A 17,840-nucleotide genomic window follows, 5' to 3' on the forward strand; every position below is an offset into this window, starting at 1 on the left:
TACTATTCCACATGTTGTCAGCATTAACCAATTTAGAATCAACCAGTGAGCCCAGTAGGTGTTAATACATAATATTATTCATGACACAAACAGAATAACGTATATTATAGCAATAAAAGTGATGCACATTGTACAAAAAAAGTTTATATATATATATCATGAATAATGTTGTTGACAATACTACTAGCTCATTAAAGGCAGAAATCATTGTAAGTTTATCCCCATTGCGTTGCGTACACCAGCCACACTAACAATGGATCCAGGAGCTACATTCGTTGCCATGGTAACTAAAGTTTTTTGCAGCTCGTCAGCGATGGCCACTTCCTTAGATGTTGGGGGTTGGAGGTTTGGTTCGTTGTTTGTTTTTTTACCAAGTCTTTCATATTGTGCTTCCTCAAGTTTGTGGATCAACGTGCTTCCATGTTCAAGATTTTGGTCCACATCATCTGTTGCAGGCTTCTTAATAGATGACATTTCTGCATGATAATGAACACCATTGTTATCATAAAGTTGTTTTTTTATAAAGGCTAAAACGGCTTAATTACAAAGTTTTTAACGATAGTGTATGCTCTGTTGAGTAAACAAAATGTAAAACTACAACATTCGAAGCATTAAAATTGACCTTAAACATAATGTTACAAAAATTCTCACCTTTATCAAGCTTCATGCGTTGTTCTATATCATCGATAAACGAAACATCAATTCCAATATCAGCAAGAGATCGCAAACTGTCCAAACTTGAGGATTTATCTTCTGCTTTGCCCTCTCCTCTTTTTTCTTCAATGTTCTTTATGGTCTTGGTATGTTCACCATTAGTGACACTGTCCAACAATCCATCAACCATATTCATCAAAGAACTGTCACAACCACTCACAAACTCTTGCATGCTCTGTGCGAACAAGTAACCTGTCTCGCCACCATATGCTGACATGAGCAGATCACTCTCTTCTTGCGTTAAATTAGCGATTCTTGAGTCATAAGTTGGTGCAAACGAACCAAATGGACCGTAGCTGAGATAAGTCAGAGGAGTGACTTTATTTCTTTTGTCCTCCTTTGCTGCTGGCATCACATCGATTCCATTTGTTAATCTTGAAGTTAAACTTCCCAAATCTACCTCTCGAGTCACCTCCTCCCCGCCTACAGGGTTCAGAATGTTTAGCGTGGTTTTTCCATCTTTATCCAGCCTTAAAAACCCAATACGATCATTTGGTTTCTTTGCTTCCAATCTGCGCCTTGCAAACTTGGCAGCCTGTATTACATCAGGAGCTACTGTGTCTTCATTATCTGCATCTGTAAAACTAATTGCTTCCGAATGAGGTCTAAGATCCAGCTCCTCACCAGTGGATGTTGTTTCAGCAACGGAATCGAACTCCACATCCGACATTGGTTTCTCCGGAGCCAGAGGAGGATCGCTTAAAGGAGGAACATCTGGAGAACCCACATCCACATTCTCAACCTCCAGTGGTAAACCAAGGATGTCATACGCATCATACTTGGGCAACTCATGCAAAAATCCTAAAGTCCTATTGAGGTTTAGTAATCTCTCCCTGCTCATTATTCTTATCCCAGCCGCATGTACTTTCTTTGCAATTTGGTAATAAATTGTATCAGGCTTATTATAGACACAACAGTTTCTGGTCATCAATTCAAAATCTTCTTTGAAGCCATTGACATCAACGTACTCGTTGTTTAATATCTTATTTCTCATTGTGCTGAAATCCATTGGTTTATCAATTACTGTTGAATACTCTGGTGCTATCAAATCATTGACAGGCCATGCAAATATTTCATGAGTGTCTTTACGCTCAAGTTGTTTTATAAGATGATCAAGCAACTTGTTCAACGCCGCTCGCTTTGTTTTTGATAATTCCTTCAGTGTTTTCTCTATTGCACCATAATCAAGTTTTTGAGCATCAGGTGATACATGATCAACAGTCATATCCAACTCCGATTCACTTGCATCATACTTTTTGCTCATTTTTGATGAAGACTCTCCATGTTCCCGATGTTCTTCATGACTCCTCTTCTTCTTCTTCCTCTTCTTATGCTTTGTCTCATAAACATCAGCTGGTGAATGTGCTGTGTAATCTGAATCATACATAACCTCTGATCCAAGTTTAAGAACCAACTTTAACGGAGCTTTATTCTCGGACCCTGTCCCATCTTCAGCATGCCTCCACTCCGATTTCTGTTTCTTGTGTTTCTTGCCCATTGCAGTTTGACCTACAACCTTAAATTCATATATACCTTAACATAAACAACATGGTTTGTTATATTCGGTATAGAACGGAAACGTAATTATACATCTAGTTCATAAGTAAAATATTGAACATAAAACGACTGTTTTATAAGGTTTTTAACACCAATACATTCTGGGTACAATGTATGTAGTTATGGATAAACACAACTTTTGAAATTCATTGCTATTCAGGATTACACACCATAAATGACACAAATATTAAATTCTGTCGCAATACAAACATATCATGTCTCCATATAACACATAAACATGGCCAGGGACCAGGGTGATTGTAGACCATTTCATTACTTCCCAATAAACAGTACCAAAATGTCAACAAGCATCATACAAGTTGAAGTTATAATCAAATATATATACATAAATATACCAATGAACATATTGCAACTATCAGAGTTTGTAATGACAACCGCAGAGAATCAACGCTCTTTAAACATCACTTAAAAGATGTAAACATAGATAATTTTATGCTAACAAATCATTGTTAAACTTTCAGCCTTTATAATTTACGAATCGAATTCCCTAAAAGTATTTTGCTTTATTTGAGCACTGTGTCACACATATAACACCGGAATAATGACATAATAAAAGAGAGCAAAAAAATTAAAACAACAAATCTTCGTCTTCTTTATCATCAAGCATGCTCGGAACATGGTTGGACGGAATAGAAGAGAAAATTTCTCTAGCCTCCTTTTCTTTCTCCCAATCCTTCCTCACTTTTTCCTGAGCTTCGCGGATCACTTCCTTCTTCTGCTGAATCTTTTTCAACCGGAAGAACTCCTCCCTCTCGCCCTCATCCAGCTCTGTGATGATGTAGGAGATTGTTCTCTCAATCTTTGGAATAATGACGTGCTCAATTGCATTTACTCTGCGATTGGTGATTTTGATTGATTCATCCAGTGTCACGAATGATGTCTGCAGTGATGCAAGCTCAACAAGAAGCTTCACAGCGTTAGAATAATTCTTCTTTAGCCTTGAAAGTTGCTCCCCTCCCCTAGAGAGTCCTGTAAGCTCATAGCTGTCAGAACCATCCTCATAATGCTCAAACACCGGTAATTTTACCCCCGCCACATTATCCGTTTTACTCCTTACTTTCATTTGTGCTTTCCCAACATTTTGCAAGACAACATGACTGAAGTCGCCACCTGAGAACTTTGCCTCTGCCAAAGAAAATGCTGCTTCCTTCATAATTTCACCCATTAGTTGTTTTGCTTCGATAATTTTTCTTAAAATTGAGTGAAACTTCATTTTTAAAGCGTCAGCCTTTTTCTTCAACAAACTGTGACCTTTATGTGCTCCCTTTAGACGCGTCTTCATTATAGTCAAGTTCATACGAGAGGGAAATATATCTATTCTATCGTGGGAGCTCATTTTGAGATGTAAGAGTACTATATATAATAAAACCAAAGTAGTAGTCTATAATCTGTCACAAAAGGCAATATTTACATTTCACGTTGCGACACATACAATATCACAAAATCAGTGCGCTATTAATAGTTTTAATGTTTTTATTAAGCATATCGCCTGTAACCAACCACTTTTTATCACGCGACTTTCAATCTATCTCGCATTAGACATAATTGTGCAGAAATACCACTTGGTGGCGTTCTGTTTCGCTGAGTCAACTAGTCCACACGTGATTACGTTTGATATTATTACTCAGCATTTTGGTGAAAGCATCATCTGTCGGGTTTAATAGTTGCTATGGATAAGAGACTTTTATTACACACGACGGTGTTCAGCACTGCGTTTTCTTTGTGCGGGACCTATGTGGCCGCTGCAACCAATTTTGGGCACATAGCTGTGTTCAATGTACAAGAAGCCGTGGCGTCACATGGTGCGGAATCTACACCATGTTTTACTTTCCTTGCTCACAGTGGACCAATACACTCTTTGGTTACAGCGGGAAAATATTTATTCAGTGCTGGTGACGGTCCAATAACGGCATGGAAATGGGCGGATGTGATAAACAGAAAACCTACCAAAGCTTTTACATTAAAAGATCCACAACTTCTTGAAAATGAGTCTTACAACTGTGTACGATACTCCAATAAAGACAATTGCATATTCGCTGGTGGTGATGACGGTATAACCTACAAATGGGATATCAATACAATGAAATGCAAAGGCAGATTTAGTGGCCACAAAGATTATATTCATGATTTGGCAATAAATTCAAACAACTTGGTATCTGCATCTGAAGATGGAACAGTAAAGGTTAGATGTTTATATTCAATTATTTTATGTTCTAAAATGTGTTAATTTCATGTGTCATGGTTCGTAAACAAAAAATAACTCCATTGTTTTATGCAAGACATGGGACATTCGGTCAGCATCATGCACAAGTACAATTACACCGCACAAAAATAAGCAACTGGCCAGACCTGAAACCGGCCATTTTATGTCATGTGTAGCAGTTGATGAAAATGGAGAGTGGTTAGCATGTGGTGGTGGTCCACATGCGTCATTGTGGCACTTAAGGTCCAAAAGTATGGCTGGGATTTTACAGGTAAACATTTTAGGATGTGGGTAGTATACAAAAATGCCAAACCTTTTGTACAGGAAACGGGAATAGTTAGATACATTCCTATAGAAGGCAAGTTATGTTTCAATGTGTACTGATTAATATAGTGCAGAAATTTCATAGTAGGCCATGCCAAGTTATTTGGATGGCTGGATGCTAGAAAAAATAAAACCAGAAAAATATATGTATGTATATATATATAACAAGATTTAATTAAAATGTGATCTACATGGACCGTGGTTAGGGAATACCTTTTGCATATTTATTATTAAATGTAGTCCACACTATTTTGTGTAGTTTTTTGAAACTTATTATTGTGAATGTGTGGAGCAAATTTAAACAATAGAAATAATACTGAACTAAAGTTACTAAACTGCATTCTAGTTAATATTTCTAATTTCTTCTTTCCACAGACAAGTAATACTAACTACATCTCCCATAGAATAATGTTCTATAGCGATGAAATTATATCAGTTGGAAACCAACCAGCTGTCTATCGTTGGAGTGTTAATGGAGAAAAGAAAGCAGAGATACCATGTTCAATTAACAGAATTTTCAGCATAAGTTTCCAACATGGGCCTGGTCATTCATCCGAACAGTTACCGATGGTCACAGCTGGCAATAGTTACAAACTGAGCATGTTTACTAACTTAGGTTATGAAGGAAAACGACTCTCTTTTGTTTAAAATTTTTTTTTGCTTTAAAAGCTCCAATACACTGCCATTTTAAATGTAAAATTACAACAATAGTAAAATGAGTTGGGTAGATTATACTTTCAAGTTAAAACATGTGGCCAATGTTTTATAAAAGCAATTTTATTATTGTAGTTGAGAGTAGTATACATGTAGGTTATGAAGGAAAACAACTCTGATTTTTTTGTTGTTTTGTAAGCTTCAGTACACTGCTGTTTTAAATGTAAAATTATATTAATAGTAAAGAGGCGTTCAGTAGATTATACTTTCAACCAAAAACATGTCATCAATGTTTTATCAGACCAATTTTATTAATGCAGTTGAAAGCAATATGCACGTTAATAGGTTATCAGTACTTTTGAAAACAACCTAAAAAATACTGCTACTTCATGAATTTAAAGGTAGGGGAAGATTGCTTAAAAATTGTTTGATCGTATAGCATGGACTTATCCAGCAAAAAATGTGCAATTTTGAATGGAAAATGTTATACCCTCTGCAATTTATTATTTTCAGCCACTCTTAAATAACAAAATTAAATTTAACGAGCATGAAATACACTACTTTTCACCACAGAGGTGCCTGACTCAACGCAACAGCTTAAAGTAACAAGCAATGCAGAAAAAATATAATTTTTAACTTGCACCAATGAACATATTAATCTTTAGTCACAATACTGTGAAAATACAATCAACAAACACATATATTTCAGTTGGTACTTCTCTTATGATTGGAACAAAAATAAATAAATTAATTTGTTTTAGAACTCGAGTAATGCAGTTAAATCTGCGAATTCGTTTCTGTAGTTTCTAGAATACCAAAACAATAGAAAAGACCATTTGGCACTCAAAGCACACCATATAGCTGTGATGTAATAACTCCGTACCAAGTCGCTTTGATCTGTAAATAATAAACCTAATTAGTTACTTATACTAGATATAAAACATATTATAAGGCAACGATCATCACTGGTGTATCCATATGCACAAGCCATTCTTTTTCGAATCATGTATATAAAAGGCTAAAGCAAACTGGCATTCTAAACAGCTGGAAATACACGAACTTGACCTAGCTGAATTGGTGGTATATCATATAATATATGTGCACACACTTTAACAAGTACACCGCAAATTTCATTCACACTTACAATACAACAGTTGCCATAAAATAATAGCTTACTCAGATAAATGGCAAGAACTAAAAATGTAACAAAAGAAATTCCTGTGATGCCCAAGAATAAGAGTCCACCGCCAATAAACAATCTTAACCCTTTAAGCCAAGTTCTCCATAAATCTTGGTAATGCATGATGTGGAGGATTAGATTCCATGCTGCCAGCACACCTATATGTAGATCAAAACATAAATCTTTAGTCACTACCATAACAAATACAGCATACATAAAACTAAATTACTTTTGCCTTCATATTATAAAAACAAAGCACAAACAAATATATCATCACTACAATTACAAATACAGCATACAAAAAACTAAATTGCTTTTGAGCTATTCATTATATAATATAAACACGGTCGTTTCAATACCTGATAAACCACCATATGTAACTGTTGCATACGTTTCCTTTCGATTATCAAACACCGTCAACCAGATCACGAACACAGAAACACCAATTGCTATTCCAAACAAAGAATAAGCGATTCTACAATGAAGTCTAGCCCGTGACGTTACTTCTGTCATCTCGATGGTTCAGTCCATCCAGATTATTCAGCTAAACAACAATAGTAACACTACGAATAATAAGTAAAACTCGTTTTAACCAATGCTTACATGGCCGTAAATACTACGGAACTATCTCGCTATGGGGAAATGCTGATGAAATGCTTTTGTATTTGATCACGTGATTTAACTCATTCGTGACGATTTGGTAAAGAAGGTTACGTAAATCCAATGTATATAACTAGTTATATATACATTGGTAAATCGTAAAAGCATAGATACTAAAAAGATAATCTAATGCCTATTCAAATGTATATGGCAAAAGAAACGCTGACATGATACAATATTATGGACGCAATCCTTACAGTATACTTAACATGATTTCAAAACATTTTTTTAATTCTACAAAGCTCTAATGAGTGAGCACGCATTAAACTAGTTAACATAATATTAATTAACCCTTTACTACAACTTAGAAATTTTCTTAAAGCTAATATTCCAACGCGATTGACATATGTGTACACAGAACTTAGCTTATTAAGCGTCCTATAAAGATTATTCGAAGCTGGAAGTTACCTTTAATGAGTTGTGTTTATACCTATTTCATAGCAATACAATAGCGATATTCTGTTTTATTTTATACCATTACTTCCTATCGAGAATAGGGGGATAGGCCTACATGCCTTTTGCGGCGTCATTTGTTGCTTAAAGCAATTCTCATTAGACATAAGTCATTTATTAGTGATGGTGCTAAAATATTTCGTCTTTTTGAACTTCCTCTTCTAGACATCCTTCTTTCCAAACATCTATCCGAAACGAAATAGAAACAGTGCAGCCTTACGAGGAGTGCTACCACCATATCAGAAAGACCAACCATTTATTGGAAATGTTGTGAGCAAGTTAAAGACGAGTCCTGTAAACAAAAGCCAACAATTTCTTGCAAATGCTCGTTAGCGGCAAATCGAAGGCGGGAGTTTTCTTTAGGTAGTTATTCTAACGCGATTGACATGTGTACACAGAACTAAGCTCGTTAAACGTATTATGAATATTATTTAGCACAGGAAGTTATCTATAAGTGAAATATCTTAACACAATTGACGCAGGGGTATAAGATGTTTTAGATATATTTTACTGCAATACAATTATGTGGGGTAAAGGTGGCTGTACACAGGATCTTGACAGTTTTAAGATTTGACAGTTTTAGCACATAATATTTAAATATCCTGATCGTGTTTTAAACAATTAACAACTGTCTACGGGAGTCGTCAGGGAACAGTTTTATAATTCTTAAATGTTTTTCATTTACTATACTAGACGGGACAGGAAAATAGACAAAAGGTGTCCCATCTTCCCCATTCTACTATACATAAATAGGTTTGTTAAAATTATGCAATCTAAATAAGAATCCTTTGTATCACACTGATATTATGTGATTTTTGTATATATATATTTGTAATGAAATATAACGTCACCGTTTGTTGTGGGGACCCTTACTAATTTAAGGCAGCGACCTTTTCTGTTAAAGTTACCCTCCAAGTACACGAATTCAATACTTGCTTTTATATTTTGTATTTATTGCTCGAATGCGAGAAATATTAGTTACGGTGAACTTATTGCTTCTGCTTGCGTCACAGAAACTACATTTCTTTCATCTACATTTTCGACATATCATTTTTAGCCGAGATGTCGTTGATTGCGTTTTCACCTGCATTAATTATATGTATATAGTAGGGTGGGGGAGATGGGACACTTTATCATTCTATTTACTGGTCACATTTGGTAGTAAACAAAGAAAATTCAAATAAATATATTTCCGTATTCTCACGACTCCCATAGACCGTTGTTAATTGTATAAAACACGATCAGAATATTTAGATATTCTGCGCTAAATGTGTCCTATCTTCCCCCACCCTACTATATATCTTTTTATTTAGTGTAATGCAAACTATATGCATGTATATTCAGGTTATATATAATACAGTAGGATGGGAAAGATGTAACGATTTTCGTTCTATTTTCTCGTCGCATTCGGTAGTATTCAAGAAAGGTTTTTATAAAACCGTTTCCTCACGACTTCCATGGATCGTTAGTTGTTTAAAATACGATCGTTATATTTGAATATTACGTGCTAAATGTGTCCTATATTTCCCTATCATACTATATATACCGTTGTAATATATAGTAGGGTGCAGGGGAGACGGGACACCTATTCATTCTATTCTCTCATCCCATTTGGTAGTCAACAAAGACAATTTAATTCAAATAATTGTAAAACCAGATCCTGACGAATCCTACAGATCGTTGTTAATTGTTTAAAACACGATCAAGATCTTTGGATATTATGTGCTAAAGGTGTCCCGTCTTCTCCCACCCTACTATACAAAAGCGGAAATTTAATTTAACTTAACCTTGTCCCGTCTACTCCCACCCTACTATACAAAAGCGGAAATTTAATTATTTTTTTACCTGATACCCTTTCGTCGTTCTCGTTCAGGGCCCTAGAAAAGGTAAAGTTTTAAGTTTTCTCTTTTGAATGGTCCAGGTTGTTTACTATTGGTCGCTTACAAATGGTTAATATTTACCTTTCGTTGTAATTAGGACCACGGCGACGACGACGGCGGCGCCAACTCTCTCCCTGGTCAGCAAAGCAGATGAGCGCGATGAGAAGAACGATGAGAAGTTTTCGATTCATCTTTCAGTTGTTGATTGACTTGTGAAGAACTAAAGAAACGAACCTCTATATATAGTTTATCGCCGATTTCCTTCTATAATTAGCTACCATATAGGGAAGTAATTAAATGGAGGCAGAAAACGAAGATTACTGAGTAAATGAGCACGAAGCTAACATTTGGGAATTAAGAAGAACTACATTGACATGAGCGGTACAGTGGGTTGGTTTGAAAAACAAGTTGACAAGGTAAATTTCAAACTATTTATGTGTATATATATATATAGTACAGTGGGGGAAGATGGGAAACTTTTTTTATTCTATTTTCTTGTCCCCCTTATTGATAGTAAACAATTAGATATACTTATTTAAAGGTGTTCCATTTTCCAACATTTTAATATATATAAACACTGTAATCAACGCAAGGATACAAGAGCTTCAGTATATAACTTCAGTTAGAAAAATATGAACAATATAAGAATATAGAAATATAGGTATAGTAGGGTGGGGGAAGATGGGACACCTATAGCACATAATATCCGAATATCATGTTCGTGGTTTAAACAATCAACAATGGTTTCTTGGCATCGTGAGCATTTAACTTTATATTTCTTTGAATGTTCTTTGTTTACTACCAAATAGGATGAGCAAATAAAGTTAAGAATTGTCCCATACTCTTGACTCTACTATATTAATAAGGATAAGTAACATAACGTGTCTGCGCGAAAGAAACAATTGTTTTAAACAGTGGATGATGAGTATGCCCCACTGTTGTAGCCTTTTTACGGGGAACGTTACCATCAAAATAGCAAGACCAATGATTCTGTAGAAATATCAAGAGCGCGTTAAATCGTCCTATAAAAAGAAGCCAACAATTTCTTACAACAGCTCCTAAGCGGCAAATCGTTGCGGAAGTTTCTTGAAGCGTTCTAATATGATTGACATGTGTACCCAGAACAAAGCTCGTTAAGCGTCTTTTTAGTGGAACACTTTTAGCTCATAATATCCTGATTGTGCTTAAAACAATTTATAATGATCCATATGAGTCGGGGGATTTGGTTTCAAAATTCTTTGAACGTTTTTTTGTTTACTACCAAATGGCACGTTAAAATGGAATGAAAAGATGTCCCATCTTTTCCCATCCTGAAGTATATATAATAGTTTTCTATGACGCGACTGCGGATGGGATTTCCCCTGAGAAAAAGGATCAACCATAGTGGATCAACTTTTAATATTTCTGTTTTCTAGTTAAGTGCTCTTCAACCGGTGTGCACAAGGTGCACGAAAATATGCCTGGGGTGCACCAGTGCAAAACGGTATACAAGGGTGCATCACAAACTTCAAAAAATGTCAACAATAAGATTCAGTTTTGATCATTTTTTAACAAATTTAGCCACTTTTCTACATGTTCCTTAGGCCTCACTGATACCGATTGTTTATTTTGTTTTACTGACTTGCGTAAAGTTATTGATTCTTATGTCACGATAAGGATAAGTTACAGCACGTTAGAATCTTTTTTCACACTGTTTGATGCTAGTGAAAACCTTTACCCCTAACAAATTGTATAATTTTCAATGTAGAATTGAAATGTGGTAATACGCATTCTATGAAGTAATAATCTAACCTTTGTTTAATTCATGTTGGCTCGTGTGGAAAAGACAAGAACACAACACGTTTTTCTTGCATTTACAAAGTTAATTTTTGGCACGAACACCCAAGTTAAAAAAAAAAATAGAAAGCGGGTATACTTGTCACCGGCTAAAGGAATGTTCTTTTTGTTGTGTTGTATTTCTTCTGGCAACATTGTGCTGTATTAGGCCTATTAGGTTATGTCTGTCACCAAAATTGAAGCATGTGTTGTTATACCCGCATCGGGAAGGGGACAAAGGTATAACATGCACCCACCAAAGCAGTTTGAGTGTCTGGGTCAAAAACCTATAATTTCGCATACTATATCTGCATTTGAAAGGTCAGTGGTGGTATCTAAACATCTGTACACTCACTATATTTCGCTTAATTACAATTGTCAACAAATTGGCACATGAAATGTTTCACAGGATTGATTGCATTACACACATAGTGGTAACAACCCCACAGGATGATGATTTACAATTAATGATGGAATCAATTGTTAAAAAATTTCATCACATAAAAGTTCATTTAACTAAAGGTGCAAATTCTAGACATAGGTGAGTACAGAATTAATTAGTTAGACATGCTTTAACATGACTAGTTTTTTCTAGCTTTAAACTGTTTTATAATTAGTAATAAAATGATTAAATTGTGACACATATAAACACAGTCACAGATCACGATTTTTCACAAGACACAATGTAAGCAATTACTGTCAGGTTAAGAAACTACTGCATTTAGTTTATGTAATAGGTTTTGTTGTCGTTGTTAGTGTCATTCTTTAAATGTTGGCATGTAGCAACCAATCTGGTGCGTAGCCTACCAAAGAATTGTCAATTTAAAACAGTCTTGTTTGCAACAAACTGTCTCAATGCGAAAACTAATGTATGCTGAATGACGGCTTGGGTACAATATACCTTAAAATAATTAATTTGAATATAATATATATATATGTATTAATTATAAAATGTCTCAAATGTAAAATTTGAATTTCAGATCCATTTTTGAAGGTTTAAAATGTTTAAAATGCATTTTAAAATCTGAGAATATTGCACGTGATCCAGTTGTTATTATTCATGATGGAGTCCGACCATTTGTTGATAAAAATACTATCATGGATGTTATACAAAACACAAAGATATACAAAGTATGTAAAAGTATGTGATTGCATCATTTCTCTACAGTGCCATTTTCAAATGTAAATTAAAAATTATAAGGAGTGAAAAACATTTTTTTTACAACCATACAAATTTTACATTGATTTTATTTTATAATTTGCAGTTATTTTCTTTAGTTTTTTATGTTTTGATCACTCAAAGGGTATGTTGTTTTACGCAGGCTATTGGTATTGTAAGGCCACTAGTATCAACTGTAATATCGGTTGATAAAGACGATTTCTTGAAAGAATCTTTAGATAGAAGTTTGTACTTGGCCAGTGAAATGCCTCAAGGTTACATGTTTTCACTAATTTATGAAGCTTATTTAAAGGTAGTCTATAGTTTATTAATTACAAAGTTATAATTATTGGAAGCTTGTGAATTAGGCTATTCAGACCAGAGTCTACATATAAACATGAGTTATTTCATCACCATAGAAATCCTTAAAGGCAACCCAATGGGGCTAATTTCGCCAATTGTTTACCCTAGCAACGGGAATTTTTTAAACATATTTTTCTGCTAACTGCAAGTAACTTTTAAGTTATAATAAATCAACATAACTACTTGAAAAATTATTTTCTTTAATCTGCATCTTGTATTTGTATTAGAAAGTACGAAAGTCGAAAGATAATAAGTTTAGCTATATATGTACAGTTTTATATTATGTCTATGTTCAATTTAGCCCCATTTGCTGTGTGCTATACTGCTATGCGATTTCTATGAGCGACATGAAATAACTTATGTTTATATACGGACTCTGATTCAGACAGAGGACGAGAGGTTTAACCCCTGTTATTCGCGTGCTAAAAACCCACTCACAAAAAGTGTAAAGAACAATTTATAATCAACTATTTTATTCAATAGGTCCATTGAATATGCTGTTGGCTGAAAATTGTTGCTTAAGATAACAGTCCTATTATATTAGTTCCTAAAACATTAAAACCATCTTGTTCTAACTTAGTGTTCGGATGAGGAATTAAATCATGGTACAGAATGTTTAAAGATCGCCTCAGATTACTCTGCGTTTAAACCAAAGATATTGAAAGGTGGAGATAATTTGTGGAAAATAACATATCAGAGAGACATGGCTGTGGCCAGGGAATTTGTTTCAAGTAAGGTAAGCTTTCACTTTAACATTACTACCATTAATTTAGCAATCTTGTAACTGTTGATGTCGATTTATGTGCCAATATTGTACCTTGCCTATAGTGTACCTTTTTCCTTCTGCTGTTTGTAGACATACTGTACTCGCCTTTTAGACATGTTATGTTACACCACTGTATCTATTGTGTTATACGTATTACTGCCATGTTGCATGTATTCATTGTATGAAGATATAATACGTTGCATTTGCATGTACTTGTTGTCTTTTTTTAGTTACACTTTTTTCTGTGCTATATTCGAATCGTATGTTTATGCTACTTTTGCATTTTGTGAGATTAAGTCGATATGTTACATGTAGTAACTAAGTACTGCTGTGTGTTAGAGTTAGACTACACTAACATTCACAGCTCTTTTTAGGTCATCCCTTAAATGTTTACATTGATGAAAATGATAAAACACATTCCTGTATTCAAGATTTAGTTTCAAGTGAAAACCTGAATGTTTTGTTGTTTGCAAAAGAAGGTAAATATTTCAAAATGATAATCAATATGACAATAATTATTTTACTTTTTACAGAGTTGTCTGCTTCGAATTTAAAATCTGACAACTGTTTACTTTTTTATTCTTCCCTATCTCTTCAATCATTTGAATCAAATTTATCATTTTTAATCAATTCAATAGAAAATTATACAGAAGACCCCAACAACTGGTAAGTTTATTTAATGTGGACTTTTGATATTTTTTTAAAGTAAAATTACCAATAAAATATATAGTGAAAAATTCTCGTCACTAATTATTCTTGTATTATATAGGTCTGATAAATGTGGAAGCAGCAATATAGTTGCAATATTCTGTGCCCAAACTACTGAAATGAGTAGTTTGAATGAGGTACACACCATGTTACATAGGCATTCTGATAAGTTGCTTTCTCACAATGTTCATCTTTACTGCATAATTACAACTCAATCGACTTTGTCAGGTAATTTTTATAATGTGGCATATGTAAAACCGTTGTGTTTACATTCGTTTGGTATGACTTGTTCATCAAAATCAGTATACAGTACTGTGGGGGAAGATAGGACACCTTTGTCACATAATATCCAAATTTCCTGATGGTGTTTTAAACAATTAACAACGGTCTATGGGAGTCTCAAAGACACAGTTTAATCATTCTTTGAATGCTCTTTGTTTACTACCAAATAGGAAGAGAAAATAAAAGGAAAAGCTGTCCTATCTTCCTCCACCCCAATAATATATTTATTAATTTATATATATACACATATATAAGAGAAATACGTTTGTTACAAGTTATTTCTATAATTCTTGAGTTCTATTTTTAGTTCCATAAATGAGTAAACAACCGCATTTCTTTTTGCAACAGAACCCACATTGCGATGTTTAAACAAAATCCTTGGTGACCATGAGGGAACTTTTGCTGGACAAGTGTTCCTGTTTTAAACACAATGTTGATGTTTGTGGTTTACAGATATGTGATGATGAATATTGATCTAATCAGATTATAGGGCTTTAAAGGGGTGGATATTGGATGTTTAGCCGTTAAGGCTTATTGCGCAAAATTGATAAACTTTCCTGTATTGGATATTAGAACGCAGCATATTTCTTTAGTTTTATGTGTTAGGGGAAGAGCTGATTGTCTTGTTATCACCTGTTTGCTTTGCATGATTGTTAGCGGACCAGCTACCTCCCTAAGTCAGAGTGAATATAGTAGGATGGGGGAAGATGGGACACTTTTTCATACTATTTTCTCGTCCCGCATGGTAGCAAACAAAAAACATTCAAAGAAATAAAAAAACGTATCCTCACGACTCTTAATAGACCGTTATTATTTGTTTAAAACATGGTCAGGATGTTTGGATATTATGTGCTAAAGGTGTCCCATCTTCCACCACACCACTATAAATATAGTAGAGAGAAGACGGGACACCTGTAGCACACAATATTCAGATCTTGTTTTTTGCAAACCATTAACAACGGTCTTCTATAGGAGTCATGTAAATAAGGTTTAATAATCCTTTGAATAGCCTTTGTTTACTACTAATTTGGAAAAAAAATCAACCCCAAAACGTGTCCCATCTTTCCCTACCGTATAGGCTACAGCTATTATTCTTTTGTTCAAAGTTTCCATAAATTCAATACCCACCAACAAACTTAACCGCGATATTCTCGCTTCGGAATTATACAACATAAATTAGTCTGTCCATGGCCTACTTATTGTATTGAGTAGGTCATAGTTTGACAAATACATACAACATACCATTGTTTTATATACTTTTTTCTTTTAATTAGAACATTGAAGCACGTTTTACGAATTTTAAAAATTAGCGGGAATTATGCATGAAGCATAGAAATCAAGGAATAATTCTTGTCGGTTGGAGGTCGTCGGTGTTAAATTGAGGTTTAAATCAGACGTGGGCAGGAATCCCAACATACAGGTTCGGCAACCGAGCAGTCCATGCAGTCGCTGGCTGCATCTGAAAGATAAAGAACATATTATTATTCTGGACCAGTTTGTTAATCCCTACTATATCTATAACCAAGAGCAATCGTAGTCCAAAAACCGGATCGCTAAAATTGACTCCTTTGGGACTCTGGCTGATACAAGAAAAACTTTTCTTGAGTTTAACGGTTCCGCGGATTATATAGACTACTGTGTGCCGAAAATATTTTTCGTTTAAGTAGTTATGGAGGGGATAGGACACCTATAATACATTATATCCAAATAACCTGATCGTGTTTTAAACAATTACCAACGGTCTATTGGAGTCGTGAGGATACGGTTATATAATACTTTAAATGTTCTTTTCTTACTATACTCAGTCTCCCGCCACCCTACTATATATGATAATTACTTACACGAGGTCGACCTCACGCCCATCCCACTGTACAGTGCGTTTGCACAGATAGTATTCTGTATCTCAGGAATCACATTTTCACCAAGACAAAGGTACGACACCGCGATCACAGATGCCTCGCGTATCTGGTCCTTCGCCTCCTCGCTGTATGTCACTTTTTTCTGTTAAAATTAGTTCTTTAATGTAAGAAAAGTCGTTCAGTACAAAAGCGATATTGCTGTCCCAATCACAGGGATCTTAAGGGTAAATAAACTAAAGCCCAAACTAGTGGTAGGGTAACGAACGTCAGGGCTAGCCGAGAGTATACCAATTTTTAAGTACTGCACATTTAGTAGGATGGGGGAAGATGGAACATCTTTTTTATTATATTTTCTCTTTCCATTTGGTGGTAAACAAAGAACATTCATAGAATTATAAAACCGTATCATCACGACTTTCATAGACCGTTGTTAATTGTTTAAAACGCGACCAGGATATTTGGAAATCCATGGCTGAGAGTGTCCCATCTTACCTCATAGCCTGCAATACTTATAAACCGTTAGGACTTACCACTGTCTGTTCATTCAATTCCGACACTGGAGAAGCAGAGGTCATATTCAGTAGCAGGTAGATGCAAATGAAGATGGTTAGGCCTTTCATTTTGAAGTTACGCTGTCAATCTGGATAGTTGAATTGTGTAGAGTCTCGTGTTGAGGCTGTGTTTTTATACAAGGCGTTGCTGCTTCGGACAAACAAAGTCCACCCGTGCAGATAAGACGGTATTAACACGGCATATGTCACGTACGGCGTGTTGACGTATATTTAGAGGAATTCTCGTGTCGTGTTCGTCACATTGTTTGTCCATAATTTGTTCAATTTCCGGTCATTTATTAGCTCATATTGAAGATGTGAAAATTACGTCGTTTTACTTATTTTCTCCATAAAACAATAAAAACAATAATTTAAATTTTAATATTTCTTGTCATTTATGTGCGTTATTTTTTAATGAAGCATGTAAACATGTTTGTAACATTTTTTGCATAGACTGCGTTGTTCAATTTCCAACTAATCGATTTACTATCAACTTTCGCTTAAGCCAGGTGACAAAGGCGTGTTTGTTTGCTCATAAAAAGATACAATATGTGATGATGACGTCACAAGTGCGTAAATATGGGAACACGTGTGAGTTTGTCAGTTCATTTTATTATATATGAGTTCGAAAGTTATTGTGGCATAAGGGTTAGCAATTACATATCACACAGGTAACTGACAAGTTAATCAT

At 34.8% G+C, this 17,840-nt stretch overlaps 6 protein-coding genes and 1 long non-coding RNA gene across 11 annotated transcripts; 2 read left to right on the top strand and 5 right to left on the bottom strand.

Moving 5' to 3' along the window:
• Window positions 1–144: 144 nt before the first annotated feature.
• LOC149743185 (bromodomain-containing protein 7-like) lies at window positions 145–2,213 on the bottom strand. The gene is made up of 2 exons (XM_089891707.1): window positions 652–2,213; window positions 145–476 (listed from the first exon to the last, which is right to left on the bottom strand). The coding sequence occupies exons 1-2, from the start codon at window positions 2,210–2,212 to the stop codon at window positions 205–207; spliced, it is 1,833 nt and encodes a 610-aa protein (XP_089747833.1). The 5' UTR covers window position 2,213; the 3' UTR covers window positions 145–204.
• A 34-nt stretch (window positions 2,214–2,247) lies between these two features.
• LOC149743186 (V-type proton ATPase subunit D-like) lies at window positions 2,248–3,744 on the bottom strand. Its single transcript, XM_089891772.1, has one exon. The coding sequence runs from the start codon at window positions 3,626–3,628 to the stop codon at window positions 2,861–2,863; it is 768 nt and encodes a 255-aa protein (XP_089747898.1). The 5' UTR covers window positions 3,629–3,744; the 3' UTR covers window positions 2,248–2,860.
• Window positions 3,745–3,882: 138 nt separating this feature from the next.
• On the top strand, window positions 3,883–5,538 carry LOC149743187 (THO complex subunit 6-like). The gene is made up of 3 exons (XM_089891768.1): window positions 3,883–4,474; window positions 4,572–4,766; window positions 5,195–5,538. The coding sequence occupies exons 1-3, from the start codon at window positions 3,962–3,964 to the stop codon at window positions 5,465–5,467; spliced, it is 981 nt and encodes a 326-aa protein (XP_089747894.1). The 5' UTR covers window positions 3,883–3,961; the 3' UTR covers window positions 5,468–5,538.
• A 223-nt stretch (window positions 5,539–5,761) lies between these two features.
• LOC149743188 (heme transporter HRG1-like) lies at window positions 5,762–7,387 on the bottom strand. The gene is made up of 4 exons (XM_089891778.1): window positions 7,257–7,387; window positions 7,013–7,197; window positions 6,650–6,811; window positions 5,762–6,370 (listed from the first exon to the last, which is right to left on the bottom strand). Exons 2-4 carry the CDS (start codon window positions 7,164–7,166, stop codon window positions 6,231–6,233), a joined length of 456 nt encoding a protein of 151 aa, XP_089747904.1. The 5' UTR covers window positions 7,167–7,197; window positions 7,257–7,387; the 3' UTR covers window positions 5,762–6,230.
• Window positions 7,388–8,698: 1,311 nt separating this feature from the next.
• On the bottom strand, window positions 8,699–9,838 carry LOC149743189 (uncharacterized). The gene is made up of 3 exons (XR_016386449.1): window positions 9,728–9,838; window positions 9,612–9,643; window positions 8,699–8,850 (listed from the first exon to the last, which is right to left on the bottom strand). It is a non-coding gene; the product is annotated as an uncharacterized LOC149743189 (long non-coding RNA).
• Window positions 9,839–9,925: 87 nt separating this feature from the next.
• On the top strand, window positions 9,926–15,991 carry LOC149743190 (D-ribitol-5-phosphate cytidylyltransferase-like). 5 transcript variants are annotated; one of them, XM_089891727.1, is made up of 9 exons: window positions 9,926–10,062; window positions 11,062–11,782; window positions 11,871–12,002; window positions 12,442–12,592; window positions 12,784–12,933; window positions 13,564–13,719; window positions 14,114–14,228; window positions 14,283–14,415; window positions 14,519–14,973. In XM_089891727.1, the coding sequence occupies exons 2-9, from the start codon at window positions 11,643–11,645 to the stop codon at window positions 14,817–14,819; spliced, it is 1,278 nt and encodes a 425-aa protein (XP_089747853.1). In that variant the 5' UTR covers window positions 9,926–10,062; window positions 11,062–11,642; the 3' UTR covers window positions 14,820–14,973. The 5 variants fall into 5 exon arrangements, with proteins under 5 accessions (XP_089747853.1, XP_089747845.1, XP_089747861.1 ...); XM_089891719.1 differs by having other exon boundaries at window positions 9,962–10,062; window positions 10,562–11,782; XM_089891735.1 differs by lacking the exon at window positions 9,926–10,062 and adding an exon at window positions 15,088–15,991 and having other exon boundaries at window positions 10,397–11,782; window positions 14,519–14,685.
• LOC149743191 (uncharacterized) lies at window positions 15,987–17,259 on the bottom strand. The gene is made up of 3 exons (XM_089891789.1): window positions 17,129–17,259; window positions 16,581–16,740; window positions 15,987–16,198 (listed from the first exon to the last, which is right to left on the bottom strand). Exons 1-3 carry the CDS (start codon window positions 17,216–17,218, stop codon window positions 16,125–16,127), a joined length of 324 nt encoding a protein of 107 aa, XP_089747915.1. The 5' UTR covers window positions 17,219–17,259; the 3' UTR covers window positions 15,987–16,124.
• Window positions 17,260–17,840: the final 581 nt, after the last annotated feature.

Source organism: Ciona robusta, chromosome 1, assembly GCF_009617815.1.
Source record: "Ciona robusta chromosome 1, ASM961781v2".
Classification (NCBI taxonomy): domain Eukaryota; kingdom Metazoa; phylum Chordata; class Ascidiacea; order Phlebobranchia; family Cionidae; genus Ciona; species Ciona robusta.